The sequence below is a fragment of the Dipodomys spectabilis genome, unplaced genomic scaffold (assembly GCF_019054845.1).
Source record: "Dipodomys spectabilis isolate Male_0828 unplaced genomic scaffold, ASM1905484v1 ptg000107l, whole genome shotgun sequence".
NCBI classification, from domain to species: domain Eukaryota; kingdom Metazoa; phylum Chordata; class Mammalia; order Rodentia; family Heteromyidae; genus Dipodomys; species Dipodomys spectabilis.
Window position 1 is genome coordinate 4,159,003 of NW_024870784.1, and position 15,920 is coordinate 4,174,922.

The 15,920-nt window shown below is 39.1% G+C and overlaps 1 protein-coding gene and 1 non-coding gene across 2 annotated transcripts in view; one reads left to right on the forward strand and one right to left on the reverse strand.

The window, feature by feature from the left end:
* Window positions 1–15,920, forward strand: part of Ttc3 (tetratricopeptide repeat domain 3) — a 129,978-nt gene that overhangs the window by 16,424 nt on the left and 97,634 nt on the right. The window contains exons 3-10 of the mRNA XM_042687181.1: window positions 732–774; window positions 1,580–1,730; window positions 2,469–2,553; window positions 5,125–5,178; window positions 6,722–6,842; window positions 10,028–10,113; window positions 12,820–12,914; window positions 14,973–15,035. Coding sequence (XP_042543115.1) covers window positions 732–774; window positions 1,580–1,730; window positions 2,469–2,553; window positions 5,125–5,178; window positions 6,722–6,842; window positions 10,028–10,113; window positions 12,820–12,914; window positions 14,973–15,035 — 698 coding nt within the window. The remainder of the gene's footprint in view (window positions 1–731; window positions 775–1,579; window positions 1,731–2,468; window positions 2,554–5,124; window positions 5,179–6,721; window positions 6,843–10,027; window positions 10,114–12,819; window positions 12,915–14,972; window positions 15,036–15,920) is intronic.
* On the reverse strand, window positions 23–126 carry LOC122114320. Its single transcript, XR_006148561.1, has one exon. It is a non-coding gene; the product is annotated as a U6 spliceosomal RNA (small nuclear RNA).

Here is a 15,920-nt window from a genome sequence, read left to right on the forward strand (position 1 = left end):
TATCTTAGCTATGGTAAATAATAAAAATATGGAACGCTTCACGAATTTGCGTGTCATCCTTGCGCAGGGGCCATGCTAATCTCTGTATCGTTCCAATTTTAGTATATGTGCTGCCGAAGCGAGCACCTCAGGCTGGCTTTAAACCAAAATCATATCTCAGCCTTCTGAGTAGCTAGGATTTACAAGCATTAGTCACTGGTGCCCAGCATGAGACTCTTTAACTAAGAGCTGGGCCATATGGCATACACCTGTTAACCTTAGTATAACAGGTGTGTTCAAGGCCCAAGTATACCCAGGCAGGAAATGAAATCCTATCTCAAAAGTAACCAGCATAAGCTGGGTGCCGGTGGCTCACACCTGTAATCCTAGCTCCTGAGGAAGCTGAGATCTGATGATCTCAGTTCGGGCCCAGCCAGGGCAGAAAGGTCCTGGTGAGACTCTTATCTCAAAACTACTCAAAAAAGCTGGAAGTGGTGCTGTGGCTCAAGCGGTAGAACTCTAGCTTTAAGCACAAAGAGGCTCAGGGACAGTACCCAGGCCCAGAGTTCAAGCCCCAGGACCTGCAAAAAAAAAAAAGTAACCAGCATAAAAAGGTTGGAAATACAACTGAATGGTAGAGTATCTGCCTAGCAAATAGGAGAATTCAAACCCAAGTACAGTCCCTTTAACTCCCCAAAATCTGTTCTTATGCATGTTACCAGATACAAATCAAAATAATTTTCTTATTTTAGGGTTTGCAATATAAAGATTATGTCCGATGTGAGAGAAATGTGGGTGAGTACAGTTGTATTTTAATATTAATTTGTTGAAGGGTCATAAAGAAGGGTCCATACATTCAGCTATATCAATATGAAGATTTATATGTCTTTTAAAAATGTATTCTTAGCTGGTCACCAGTAGCTCACAACTATAATCCTGGGTACTCTGGAGGTTGCAATTCAAAGACCATAGCTTAAAGCCAGCTGAGGCAGAAAAATCCTCAAGACACTTATCTCCAATTAACTAGAAAAAAAGCAGAAGTGGGGTTGTGGCTCAGATGCCAACCATGGGTGACAAAATTCTCATTCAAGGACCTGAATTTAAACCTTAGCACTAGAATGTTAAAAAAGTATGCTTATTTGTTTTTTCTACTACAAACTGAAAACCTTTTTTGTTAAAATACTTTTAATCAACACTTAAATATCTTAATATCTTTTTTTTTTTTTTTTTGGTCAGCCGTGGGGCTTGAATTCTGGGCCTGGGCACTGTCCCTCAGCTCTTCAGCTCAAGGCGAGCACTCTACCACTTGAGCTACAGCGCCACTTCCGGTTTTCTGGTGGTTTATTAGAGATAGGAGTCTCAAGGTCTCTCCTGCCTGGGCTGGCTTTGAACCGTGATCCTCAGATCTCAGCCTCCTGAGTAGCTAGGATTACAGGCGTGAGCCACCAGCGCCGGGCTAAATATCTTAATATCTAACAGGTTATAGTATTGCATCCATTTATTTCTTGTCTTCTCATATCCATTTTAAGTTCCCTCATTCACAGTATTGATCCCTTAAAAAATGAAGTACAAATATTAATCTTGAACTTTTAATTTTAAGAATTTGACATCTGCAGTATATGGTGCAGCAAGCCAGTTTCTGTCCTACGAAGTTATTGCGATGCTATTAAAATACATATCTTCTGGCCACTTCTTTTCCAACTTCAGCAAAATTCTATATTATCAAGATTACATCCTTGTGTGGAGACCTTGTAAGTTCTATGTGTTACTCATTTTGTATGAACAGTGAATGCAGTTGTATGTACAGTGCTAAGGAATGCCAGGTGCAGTGGAAGGTTGTGTCTTACTCTTTCATGCTGTGCAGATTTGCTTTCTAAAATAGGGTATAAGAAGTAAATACTTGGGTTTGAATATGAGTGAATTTTCTTTAAAATTTTTATTCTTATAAAGGTTATTTACAGGGGCTGGGAAGGTGGCTCAGTGGTAGAGCGCTTGCCTTGCATGCCTGAGGCCCTAGGTTCAATTCCTCAGCACCACATACGCAAAAGGAAAAAGCCACAAGTGGCGCTGTGGCTCAAGTGGTAGAGCGCTAGCCTTGAGCTGAAGAGCTGAGGGACAGTGCCCAGGCCCAGAGTTCAGGCCCCACGACCGGACCCCCAAAAAAATAAAAAATAAAGGTTATTTACAGAGGAGTTACAGTAGCATAGCATGAATTTTCAATAGGATTAAATGGTAGACTTGAAGCTGACTCAGGGCAAATTAAAATGCTTGCATACTTATAGTATTGTTATACAAAACTGTTACATTAAGCAGTGGTACTGCAGAGGAAGAGAGAAGTACAGCATTTAAAGAAACAGTTTGGTTTTTGTTACCTAAAGAAAATGGGAACAATTTTTTCATATAGTTGGTTATATATTTAAGAATAAAATTCAATAAATTTGTCGAGGTAAGAACCTAACCTTTTAAAAAAATAACTTGTCTATAAACAGTTTGCAGGGTTCAGAGATAAGTTTGAAGAAATTACAACTTCTTGAGTTGATGGAAGATATTGTGGATTTGGCAAAGAAAGTTGCAGTAAGTAGTAAAGTGCAGGTCCTACACCTTCATTTAAAAATTAAAATATATGCTATGTGGCCCATAACCAATTAATAGCAGTTAGCTCATGTGTTTTTAGCTTTTCTGGTCCTGATCGTAATTGTCTGTTCTCATAAGTGTGTTGAGTAAAGATCAGGAGGATGGCTGGTTGGTTTTGATTAGTTCTGGTTGCAGTAACAGGTACCAGGACTGTTTCTTTTCATTAAAAGATAAAAAGCAGAAATTTTCACCAGGCTTTGGTGGCTCACGCCTATAATCCTAGCTACCTAGGGGGTTGAGATCTGAGAATTGCAGATTGAAGCCAGCCTGGGCAGAAAAGTCCCTGTGAGACTCTTGTCTACAATTAACTACTCAAAAGCCATCCTCTTTTTTTTCTCATTTTTTTTTTTATCCCCACCCCCAGAACTGAGGACCAAACTCAGGGCCTTGCACTTGTCAAGCAAGCACTCTTCCATTGAGCAACCTTCCAGAAATAATTTTTCTGACCCAATATGAAAAATAATGAAAGGTCTGGAGAGTGACTGCCGAGGAAGCATAAAACCTTCAAACCCCAGTATCAAGGAGGAAAAAAAAGTAACCTAAATCAAGAATTGACTGCCAGGTGCTGGTGGCTCATGCCTATAATTGTAGCTACTCAGGAGGCTGAGATTTGAGGATCGTGGTTCAAAGCCAGCCTGGGCAGGTTAGTCTAGGAGACTTATCTCCAGTTAACCTCCAGTTATGCAGTCACTCTCCAGACCTTTCATTATTTTTCATATTGGGTCAGAAAAAGAATTTCTGAAAGGTTGCTCAATGGAAGAGTGCTTGCTTGACAAGTGCAAGGCCCTGAGTTTGGTCCTCAGTTCTGGGGGTGGGGATAAAAAAGAAAAAAAGAGGATTTCTTGATTTACCTATGGCTGGCCTCAAACTGAAATCCTTTTCCTGCTTAGTTATGTTCACAGTTATATGCCACTATGCAACTTGTTTGCTGAGATAGGGTCTACTAACCATTTTCTTGGCTTTAGCCTCAGCATATGATTCTATCTTCACCTCCTGAGTATGGGACTGTAGGTGTTTGCCACCATGTCCAGAAACTTTAGGCTTGTTGAGGGGCAAATTGATCCTATAAGTGCTTGTGGCATGTAGACTACTGTATGCATACAGTTGTACAGTCACATGTCACTTAACAATGGATATACATCCTGAGGAATGCATCATTTAACAGTTTAGTTGTGTGGACATCATAGAGTATACTTAGACAAATGAAGGTGATATAGAACAAATCATTCCATTTGGCCCCTTGGTGAATCAAGGGACACATGAAACACACGGTGTATGAAACTGCTACTGGTATACGCCATGACATATTGTTTTTCATAAAATTGCTTTTCATAGAGTGTTCTCTAATAATTTTAAACATAGGTCAGATATAGGTTAGTAGTATATCACTTACTTACCATGATCAAGTATCATGTGCTGTATGTAATTATGTGCTATTAGTAAATTTTCCATCAGCATCAACTTGTGAGCCGCGCCTGTTTATGCTATGACATAACAACAGCTACAGTGTCACTAGCCAATAGGAATTTGTCAGTTCCATTATTAACCGTATGGGGTCACTGTTACATATTTGTGATTTGTTGTTAACTAAAATATTATTGTATATTAACCAGGCACTGGTGGTACATGCCTGTAAACCTAGCTACTCAGGAAGCTAAGATCTGAAGATTTCTGTTCAAAGCCAGCCCTGGCAGGAAAGTCTGTGAGACTCTTATCTCCAATTAATGCCAGTTAACCAGAAATGGAGCTGTGTCTCAAAGTGCTAGAGTGCTGGGCTTAATCAAAAGAGCTAAGGGAGCTGAGAAGGTGGCTCAGTGGTAGAGCGCTTGCCTTGCATGCTTGAGGCCCTGGGTTCGATTCCTCAGCACCACATAAGCAAAAAGAAAAAGCCGGAAGTGGCGCTGTGGCTCAAGTGGTAGAATGCTAGCCTTGAGCTGAAGAGCTGAGGGACAGCGCCCAGGTCCAGAGTTCAGGCCCCACAACCGAACCACAAAAAAAATAAATAAAATAAAATTAAAGACAACAATATTAAAAAAAAAAAAAAAAAAAGAGCTAAGGGAGCCAGGCACCGGTGGCTCATACCATAATCCTAGCTACTCAGGAGGCTGAGATCTGAGGATAACAGTTCAAAGCCAGCCCGGGCAGGAAAGTTCATGAGACTCTTATCTCTAATAAACCACCAGAAAACTGGAAGTGGCGCTGTGGCTCAATTAGTAGAGCCCTAGCCTTGAGCTGAAGAGATGAGGGACAGTGCCCAGGCACAGAGTTCAAGCCCCACAACAAAAGAGCCAAAGAAAAAAGCCAAAGGATAGTACTGAGGCCCTGTGTTCAAGCTCATGAGCAACACACATATATACACATGCACAATATATATATGTGTGTGTGTGTGTATACATACTTATTTATTTTGTACGATGCATGAGTATTTCTAAAATGTAAGATTTTTTTTCCCCATTAGAAAATTAAAGTAAAGTTCATGGAATAAAGGAAAACTGCTTTTTTGTTTTTCAGAATGATTCATTTCTTATTGAAGGCTTACTGAGAATCGGTTATAAAATAGAAAATGTAAGTATTAAATACATAGATATTGAACCCAGCATTAGCCATTAATTAAGCAGCAGTCATCACACTGTTCATTTTTTGATTATTCAGTTTACATACTCAACATTACACCAGTATTTGATAGTATTGATTTCTGTGTTTTGCTTATGCAATCTTAAAATCCACCATGTAACTTAAGAGCTTCTTTACATCTAATTTTTTCTTTAAGCTAGATTTTTTTAGTGGGCATACATTTCCCCAGATGAAATTATTATGTCTTCGATACATTATTACTAGGTAATCTCCAGAAGCAGTGATAAACCCAATTTGTAATGTTACTGGAGACATAAATATCTACATTTCTTTCAAACCTCATACCAACATTGACAGTTCAGCTACTAAATTTCTGAAGATATTTTAGATACTACAGGCATGAATAACATTTGTGCCAACTTAAAAAAATTTATATATATATATATATTTTTTTTTATTGTAAAGATACTATACAGAGGGGTTACAGTTACATGAGTAAGGTAATGAGTACATTTCCTATCAAGCATTGTTACCCCCTCCTTTGTTTTTCCCCTACCATCCCTTCCCTGTCTATCTCCCCAACTCAGCTCCTCCTTCCCCCACCCCAAATTGTTTTTTTTTTGTTTGTTTTTTGGGTCTGGTCATGGGGCCTGAACTCTGGGCCTGGGCGCTGTCCCTCAGCTCTTCAGCTTAAGGCTAGCACTCTACCACTTGAGCCACTGCACCACTTCTGGCTTTTTTTCTTTTTGCTTATGTGGTGCTGAGGAATCGAACCCAGGGCCTCATGCATGCAAGGCAAGCACTCTACCGCTGAGCCACCTTCCCAGCTCCCCCACCCCAAATTGTAAAGTTAGTTTTCAACATAGTGTCTTGTACATCTCATTGTTACAATGGGTCAACCTCTTATCCTTATTTCAGCATTTTGTTATAGTATAACCCCTGTTTTCATTGTATTTGATTTCGGTGCTCTGTATCTTGTATATACATTTTTCTAATTTAGGGAGGGGAAGGGAAATAATAAAATGCTGAAATAAGGATAAAGGTTGTGCCAACTTTTGACTCATTATGAGAATCATTGCACTGACGGTCCAGTTTGCTCAGCAAATGTTTTATCTGATTTTTTTATTTTCCACAGACTGAGTAAAGTATATATTGCCTAAGGCAAACCTTAATTTGTAACTTTAGCCTTAGGGATAAAGATGGAATCCCTAGTTTAGATAAGATCTGAATCCCAGTCTATTTTGTTTTGCATTCTCCCTCTGCCTAGGGCAGCCCCTTTCAAGTTGTGAGCCTCTTTCAAGTTGTGAAGCATCTTAAGCTCTGAGGGTGGCCTGACATCACTTGAATATGTAACATGTATGACCATGGTTTCTGTTAATTTGTATGTTGGGGTCCTAGTCTTCTCCACTGCTTGATGGAATAATGAAAATAGGGAGTTGTATAAGGTTTGTATTAAGTATCTGAAATGCTGTATAATGTAAATGTATAATGCCATGTACAAGTTTAGAATTAATACTCACATCTTTTGACACAGAAAATCTTGGCAATGGAGGAAGCTTTAAATTGGATAAAATATACTGGCGATGTAACCATTCTTCCCAAATTAGGATCAGTGGACAAATGTTGGCCTATGTTAAGTATTTTCTTTACTGAATGTAAGTGTTGTAACTTGTTCACTGGGTTTTTAAAGGTATTCAGGAAAATGGGATGTATAGTTATGTGGTCTCTGATTTGTCTTAAGAACATTTGAAAAATGTTTTTCTTCTGTTATGATGCTTCAGTAAGAGTTTTAACCTTGTCAGGTTTAGGGTTTTGTTTGTTCATTTTGTTGTTTGTGCTCCTTCTGAAGCTTGAACTTGGGGTCTTTTGCTCTCAAGGTTGGTGATCTGCCACTTGAGCTACACTTTACTTTTGGCTTTTTTTTTTTGGTCGGTCCTAGGGCTCGAACTCTGGGCCTGGGCGCTGTCCCTGCACTCTTCAGCTCAAGGTGAGCGCTCTACCGCTTGAGCCACAGCACCATGAAGAGTTGAAGTAACTCCATTTTGAGGCAGCAGCCATTCTGTCATTTATGTTAAATTATGAGTGACCTAGAGCAAACATAAATTCCAGGAACTGACCTGTCCGTGTTGAAGTTAACCAGAACGCACATAAATCCCAAGGACAGAGTTATCTGTGGCCACAAACTTCCTTTGCTTCACAGATACCTCCTACTGCCCTTTATTGCCCTAGCCCAAATGGTCTACTAACCCCCTGCCCTTTATTGTCGTGGCCGAAATGGTCTGATAACCCCCTATCACCCCTTATCGCCCTAGAATGTCCTGTTAACACATCTGGTTGCTGTAACTTTGTGGTTTTTGCCTTTATAAGCCCTGTGAAATTTCAGCTCAGGGCCTTCCTCCTAAGCTCTGCTGTGTCGGTGTGTAGGACGAGGCCCGAGCTGCAGCCCGCCTGAATAAAGCCTTGCTTTTGCATTTCGGAACGTCTGACTCTCGGTGGTCTTCTTGGTGAGGGTCCTGCGACGGGGGTACAACAACCATTTCTGGTTTTCTAGTGGTTTATTGGAGCTAAGAGTCTCACGGACTTTCCTGCCCGGGCTGGCATTGAACTGAGATCCTCAGATCTCAGCATCCTGAGTAGCTAGGATTACAGCCATGAGCCACCAGCGCTGGGCTTGGCTTTTTTTTTTTTTGGCTGGTTAATTGGAGAGAAGAATTTCTCAGATTTGTCTGCTCAGGATGGTTTTGAGTACCTAGGATGACTGGGGTGAGCCATTGGCGCCTAACGCTTGTAGTTAGGTTTATTCTCTATTTTCTGCTTTACTTTTGTGACATATTTAAAAAAAAGATGAAGATGGTTGGTAGTTATTCTATATAATAGAGAAAGAGCTGATAGCTATGGCTCATGTCTGTCATTCATAAAAGTAACAGACGCTAACATGATATTCATTTTCCTGATGAATCTACTATTCTTTGATGTATGAGGAGATTATCTTACATATTTCCTTACTTTGTGAAATTTTGTCCTTTAAAGCACTTGATTACTAGCAGTGTTTTTATAGCATGGTTTTAGGAATCTTGAAATAGGAACTTTTTGGCTTCTTATTAGGTATGATGGCCAGTAATTTACATCTTCACTGAAAAGATAGCAAATACTGTGTATTGACTTGAATTCTGGAGAGGAATTAAGTACAGATCTCTCTTGATAGGTTTATTAGATACTGTATGTGTCACAGAGGTTTTCTTCATTAGTTTGGAGGCCTCTAATTTTAGGTCAGATTTTGTTTTAGAAAGTAGAGAAGCAGTATCGTGCATTAGGCACCATTATGGGCTTATTTCTGATTCTCTCACATATTCCTCTCTCCTTTATAAAACTGCCCTAAAGGGTTGCTGCTATTATCTGTTGTAGAAGACTTTGAGAAGATAAGTGATTTTTCTGCAGTGTACAAAGTAACTAGTAGAATTTAGATAATAATTCAAATTTTTCTCTAATCTCAACGCCAGTGTTTTTTTCTCCTAGAACTTTGCTCTGTCTCTTAGTATTATTTATTTGTTCACCTTCCCAGATCCTTCTTTTGCAGTACTAGGGAATGAACTGAAGGCCTAAATGAACTGAGCCATTCCCTCCAATATATTTGTTGTGTTTTTGTAAGATTTGTTTCTTCTGATAGGGTCTTAAATTAACCTTCTGCATCTGGCTTCTAATGGAGATCCTCCTACCTCTACCTTCAGGGTAACTGGGATAACAGGCTTGTAGCACCATGCTTAGCTTGTTTTTGAGAAAGGATCTCCTTGGCTTTTGCCTAGGCTGATCTTGAACCATTATTCTCCTGACTCTGCTCCATAAGTTTTCTTGAATCTCAAATTTCAGGTATTCTGTTGGAGAGGAATACATATGGCTAGAGTTTTAACTATAATTGTGGTGGAATAATTTATATATATATATATATATGCTATACATATACAAAAGACTATATAAATATATATAAATAATATAAAGGCTGATGAGGCTTGATAACTTTGGACACTTTCAGTAACTTAATTATCTACTGTATTGTAATTAGTTTATTAAATTTTTATAAGATTACTATTTCCAATAACTTCTCATCATCAATATATTTCATTTATGAAGAGTCAAATATTTAAAAAGTTTAGCAAGGTGCCGTGACTCACACCTGTAATCGTAGCTACTCAGGAGGCTGAGATCTGAGGATCGCAGTTCAAAACCAGTCTGGGCAAAAAAGCTCATAAGACTCTTCAGAAACGAGAAATGGAGTTGTGGCTCAAAGTAGTAGAGCTCTAGCTTGAGCAAAAGAGCTCAGGAACAGTGCCCAAGCCCGGAGTTCAAGCCCTGTGACTAGTAAAGCCTATGACAGGAAAAAAATTTTTTTAACACTTTATTTGGTATACTAAAACACTGTAGAAGACAGTTTACCAGTGTTATGTAGTTTTATTGAACAGTGCACCTTGGTAATGTCTGTTGGATTATCTTGAGTAATTATGAGTCCTGATTGTAAAATGTTATGACAGCATTTTCTGAATTACTGAGTAATAATTAGTGCAATGATAAGAGCTGGTTCCTTATTGCTAGAAATAGAAACAGAGTAACTTAGAGCAAGCAATAAATCAGTTTTCTGTAGCATGCTAGAGTTGTGTATTTTCAAATATACATATGAAAGATTACAAGAAACATAGGCTTTTTGGAACTACAGTAATTTAATGAACTTTATGGACTTACTTAAGCTAAGAATTAGAGGAATGTCAATATAGTTTATTTTTATTAACAGATTCTCTCTTTATCTGTCTCTCCCTTTGTGTCTGTCTCTTCTAAAAATAAAACTAAGATAAGTATCATATAACTAGAGTTGTGACGGAGAATTGCAATTTGCTTGAAGAATTTAAAGGTCAAAGCTGTGTGGACTGTACAGAGGTGAGGACACATCTCTACCTGTAAATATGTTTGAAAGCATGGCAGTTAAAACTCTCCAATAGTCAGGAAGTTAATAACAAAATTGTTAATTGATAACAGTATGCAGAATTGATATAAAATTGTGTAATACAGAGGCTGGGAAGGTGGCTTAGTGGTAGAGCGCTTGCCTTGCATGCATGAGGCCCTGCGTTCCATTCCTCAGCACCACATAAATAGAAAGAGCCGTAAGTGGCACCGTGGCTCAAGTGGTAGAGTGCTAGCCTTGAGCTGAAGAGCTCAGGGACAGTGCCCAGGCCCAGAGTTTAGGCCCATGACAGACCAAAAAAAAAAAAAAAATTGTGTAATACATTTAAGGGAATTTTTAATAAACTTTGAGTTAGAAAATTTTAAAAGAAGAAATTATATACTGATGAGAATTTTCTAATATATTTTTGTTAATTTAAAGTTGAAAATTGATTTTTCTCAATTAAAGACTTTAGCTGAGATATTAACAACTTTATTTGTTATTTATGATAATGGGGTTCTGTACTTTCTAGATGAGCACTACTACCTGAGATAGGCTTCCAACTCCTTTTGCCTGGTCTAGCCTGCTGCTGTGATGCTCTGCTCCTCCTGCCTGTGCCTTCCCGTATCTAGGCTCATAGGTGTGCCCTACCACATTTGCTGCTTATTTGTTTATTTTTTATTTGTTTATTTTTTATTTTTTTGGGTCCGGTCGTAGGGCCTGAACTCTGGGCCTGGGCGCTGTCCCTCAGCTCTTCAGCTCAAGGCTAGTGCTCTACCACTTGAGCCACAGCGCCACTTCCGGCTTTTTTCTTATGTGGTGCTGAGGAATCGAACCCAGGGCCTGGAGCATGCAAGGCAAGTGCTCTTCCACTGAGCCACCTTCCCAGCCCCTTGCTACTTATTTGTTGAGATGAGATCATCATAATTTTTTTATCTAGACAGGCCTTGAGCTTTGTTTTCTGAGTCTTTTCTTCCTAGGCAGCTAGAATTAAAGGCATGAGCCATTGTGCCCAGCTTAACAGCCTTATTAAGATGTAATTCACATATCATATAGTTCATTCAATAATGATTTTAATTCACATTTTAAGGAATGATTTACAATATGCTCATTTATTTTATTGTGTGTGTGTGTGTGTGTATTGAACTTAGGGCCTCTCACTTGTGCTTGTTCACAGCTGGTGCTTTAATATTTGAGCTCTGTTTCCCATTCAGCATTTTACTGGTTGAGATAGAGTCTTGAAGTTTCTTTTCTGCCTGAGCTGGCTTGAACTGAATATCTTGGATAATAGGTGTGAGGCACTAGTGCCCGGTGAATGAGCATATTATTATTTTTGTTTGTTGCCACTACTGAGGCTTGAACTCAGAGGCCTATACTAGTTCACCTTATTTGGCTGATGCTTTACCCCTTGAGCTATGCCTCTAGCCCTTTAATTTTTATAAATTTGAGTGAAGTAAAAAGTTTTGGTTCTAGCTGGGCGCCAGTGGCTCACACCTGTAATCCTAGCTACTCGGGAGGCTGAGATCTGAGGATGACAGTTCAAAGCCAGCCCAGTCAGGAAAGTCTGTGAGACTCTTATCTCCAATAAAAACCACTAAAAACAAGAAGTGGTGCTGTGGCTCAAGCTGTAGAGTGCCTTGAGCTAAAGAGCGCAGGGACAGTGCCCAAGCCCAGATCAAGCCCCATGACTGACAAAAAAAAAAAAAAAAAGTTTTGGTTCTGTTCATAGCATCTTTTGTTGGTGTTCTTGCTAACCTGAAGTGTCTTTGTTCATAATTAATCAGCACTGCATATATGTTACTGATTTTTTTTTTCTTACTCTGCTAGGAATCAAACACAGGGCCTTAAAATCACTATCTATCTACCTGATTAATTTGTTACTTCAAATAATAAAATTTATTGAGTAATACCATGCTTGCTAACCAAAAGCCAAAATTCTACCTTGTATCTCATTTTTTGGCTTGCTGTAACTTACGGATATTTAAAAGTGGACCTCAGAAGAAGTGAGAAAAAGGAGAAAGTGGACTTGCCAAATAGTACCATCAAAAAACAATTATTTTAATGTCTATTTATAATATATCTTTTGTTTACACAGTAAATAGTACTTTATCAAGTAGAATTGAGTATTAGAGAAAACTTTGCTTCAATATATAGTTGCCTTTCAGTTTGGGGAGGATTGGTGATAGGCCACCCTCTGATACCAAAATCTGCAGATGCCCCCAACCCTCATATAAAATAATGTATACATGTTTCTGTATATTTCACACCATCTCTGTATTACTTATAGTGCCTAGTACGATACAAATGCTATCTATATAGTTGTTTTATTATATTGCTTAGAAAATAATGACAAATAACATATTCAATATATTCTCTTCCTAAATATTTTTTATCTGTGCTTCATTGAATCTGCAACCAGCACTCATAAATATAGAAGGCCAAAAAATAAATAAATATAGAAGGCCGACTGTATATGCCATAGTACTGGAGATTACATAAATACAGAATCTGCAGCCAGCACTCAAAATTACAGAAGGCTGACTGTATATGCTATAGTAGTGGAGATTACATTTTCATTTTTTCCATAGGTAATCTCCTAGGTTATTTCAAGGTAGAAACCCAGATTCATTTTTTTCTAGGTATTGGGTTCTTGATTAGCTTTGTAGCTAATTGATGCATTTTCTTTCACCTTGGTTTCTCAGCAAGGAGAACTGATGAGAATGAAAGGAAATGAAGAATTTTCCAACCAAAGATTTGATGTAGCTATTATCTATTACACCAGAGCCATTGAATATAGGTAAGAGAAAGAATAATGAAACCCTTTCTATGTGGCAGATAAAGTTAGGAGTTAGGCAAAACAAAAGTGGTATGAAGAATTGCAGGTATCTTCCAGTTTGCTATGCAGAACAGACTTTACAGATCTAGGTTGTAGTTGTATACAAGAGCCTGAATATATGAGCCCATCAAGTAGTATAACTCAAGCCAGTCAGGCAAAAGAGTAGATTTGGCTCTAACCTGCTCCTTTCCTTCAGGTTTTTAATGTAGGGCCATCTCTGATGTCTTCTTATTTTCCTGTCAATTAATCACTCTCAAAATTGTTAATTGGTCAAAGGCGTACATAAGATGCTGCCCAATGGGCTGGGAAGGTGGCTCAGTGGTAGAGCGCTTGCCTTGCATGCTCAAGGCCCTGGGTTCGATTCCTCAGTACCACATAAGCAAAAAGAAAAAAACCAGAAGTGGAGCTGTGGCTCAAGTAGTAGAGCGCTAGCCTTGAGCTGAAGAGCTGAGGGACAGCGCCCAGGCCCAGAGTTCAGGCCCCACAACCGGACCCCCAAAAAAGAAAAATCCTCAAGATGCTGCCCAGGAGCTGGGAAGGGGGCGGCTCAGTGGTAGGGTGCTTGCCTAGCATACATGAGGCCCTGGGTTTGATTCCTCAGTACCACATAAGCAGAAAAAGATGGAAGTGGCACCATGGCTCAAGTGTATAGCGCTAACCTTGAGCTGAAGAGCGTTCGGGCCCAGAGTTCTGGCCCCATGACCCACCAAAAAACAAAAAAAACATAAGATACTGCCCAAGGAAGTGACATTGTAGCTCAAGTGATAAGAGCACTCGCCTTGAGCAAAAGGAGCTCAGGGACAGCACCAAGGTCCAGAGTTCAAGCCCCAGGACTGGCAGTAAATAAGTCAAGCACTGGTGGCACATGCCTGTAATCTAGCTATTAAGGAGGCTGAGATCTGAGGATCATGGTTCAAAGCCAGCACGTGGAGAAAAGTCTCCATGACTTTTTCTTTTTTTTTTTTTTTGGTCATGGGGCCTGAGCTCTATGCCTAGGTGCTGTCCTTCAGCTCTTCAGCTCAAGGCTAGCACTTTACACTTGAACCATAGCACCACTGTTTATGTGGTGCTGAGGAATGGAACCCAGGGCCTCATGCATGCAAGGCAAGCACTCTACCACTGAGCCACCTTCCCAGCCCTCCGTGAGACTCTTATCTCCAATTAACCACTCAAAAACTGGAAGTGGTGATGTGGCTCAAGTGGTAGAATGCTAGTCAAGCACCAAAAGGTTTAGAGACAGTGCTCAGGCCCTGCATTCAAGCCCCATCGATTAAAAAAAAAAAAAAAAAAAGTTGCTGCCCATGCTGGTTTTACTTTCTTTGAGGGACCTTTTGTAAGAAAATAGTTGTAATTGTGAGAGAATGCATGTGCTCTTTCTCTCTCTCCCTTGTCACTCAACTTTTAGAAGTTTGTAGTTTTCCTTCAGGTATATAACAGAAGATTACACACACATATTTCTAATATATATTTAACATATATATATAATTCGCATGTATGCCTGTATATACCTGTTTCTACTGACAATTGCAGCTTTGTAGGATGCTCTATGCACCTGCTTTTCTACTTTATTTCCACTGGGATAAATGAATTCAGTTGCTGCTTCTCTGTTCAGCTGAGGAAGACTCAGAAAAAAATCCATTCGGAACAAAACTGGAAGCTGCAAAGTTACCATTGCAGTTTATAGGCTTACTTTGCCTGGGTTCTTTGTCAAGGTTGGATGTCTGATTTCTATAAGTAATTACAATTTCAGCCTACACTGTAGCTTTGAAATAGCACATCTCATCTAATCCTTCCAATAACCCGAAGTTACAATAAGAATTATTCATGAGAGCAGTAGTTTGAACAAGGTTACTGAGGTAGTGAAGGCCCAGAAGCAGCTCAGAATCCTATGTACTTTCTGTTCTGCCACATAGATGTAAAGTTTTTAAAGTTTTTTAGTCCTTATGTTTTCAGTATAATTTTTGTTTGTTTGATGTGTAATGTGTGCTTTGCTGACTAAGTATTTACTTCTATTTTAAGACCTGAGTGCTACGTTCTTTATGGTAACCGAGCTCTTTGTTTTCTTCGTACTGGACAGCTTAGGTAAGTTTAATAATGTGTCCCAGTTACTGAATTGTTAGGCTAAATGCCCATTTGGGGGAAACATTGCTATTTTAAAGGTGTCCAACACACCCCCGCCATAGCTCTTTATCAGAAATAGTAAGGGGTTAAAAAGAACACCATAGACTTGGTGCATAATTGCGACACAGCAGCTGTGGAGTGAAAGCATATGGGTGCATTATTTCACAGGTTTATTTAAATCCCTTGGCACCCGCCATCTCCAGATTTTACTTGAGGACCAACTAGCAAGTAGTGATGCCAGCATTTAAACGCAGATGTATGATGTTAATATCCTATAGCATGTTAGCTCCTTTTGCTTATTAAATCTGTAGAGTTTTGGCATAAGCATTTTTGCTATATTTGTTATCTGTTTGTCTTGGTATGAAAATTTAAAATGTGCTTTATAAGTGAGAACAAGTACAGAAATATAATGGCATTACTCTTAGAATGGAATCATAATTAATTCTTAGTTCCATATGTTGAATTAAAACTGAGCTTTTACTTACCAGTTGAAAAAGAATTAGATAGACACTATCATGATTTTAGTCCCCCTTAGTTAAACTAATCTATCTTTTCTTTTCTTTCTTTCTTTCTCTCTCTCTCTTTCTCTTTCTTTCCTTCTCTGTCTCTCTCTCTCTCTCTTTCTTTTTCTTTCCCTCCCTTCCTCCCTCTCTCCCTGTCTTTGTCTGTCTGTCTGTCTGTCTGTCTCTTTCTCTCTCTCTCTCTCATGTCAGTCATAGGACTTGAACTCAGAATCTGGGTGCACTGTCCCTTGAGCTTTTGTGCTCAAGGCTTAGTGCTCTACCACTTGATCCACAGTTCCACTTCAGCTCTTTGGTGATTAATTGGAGATGACTCTCATGAATT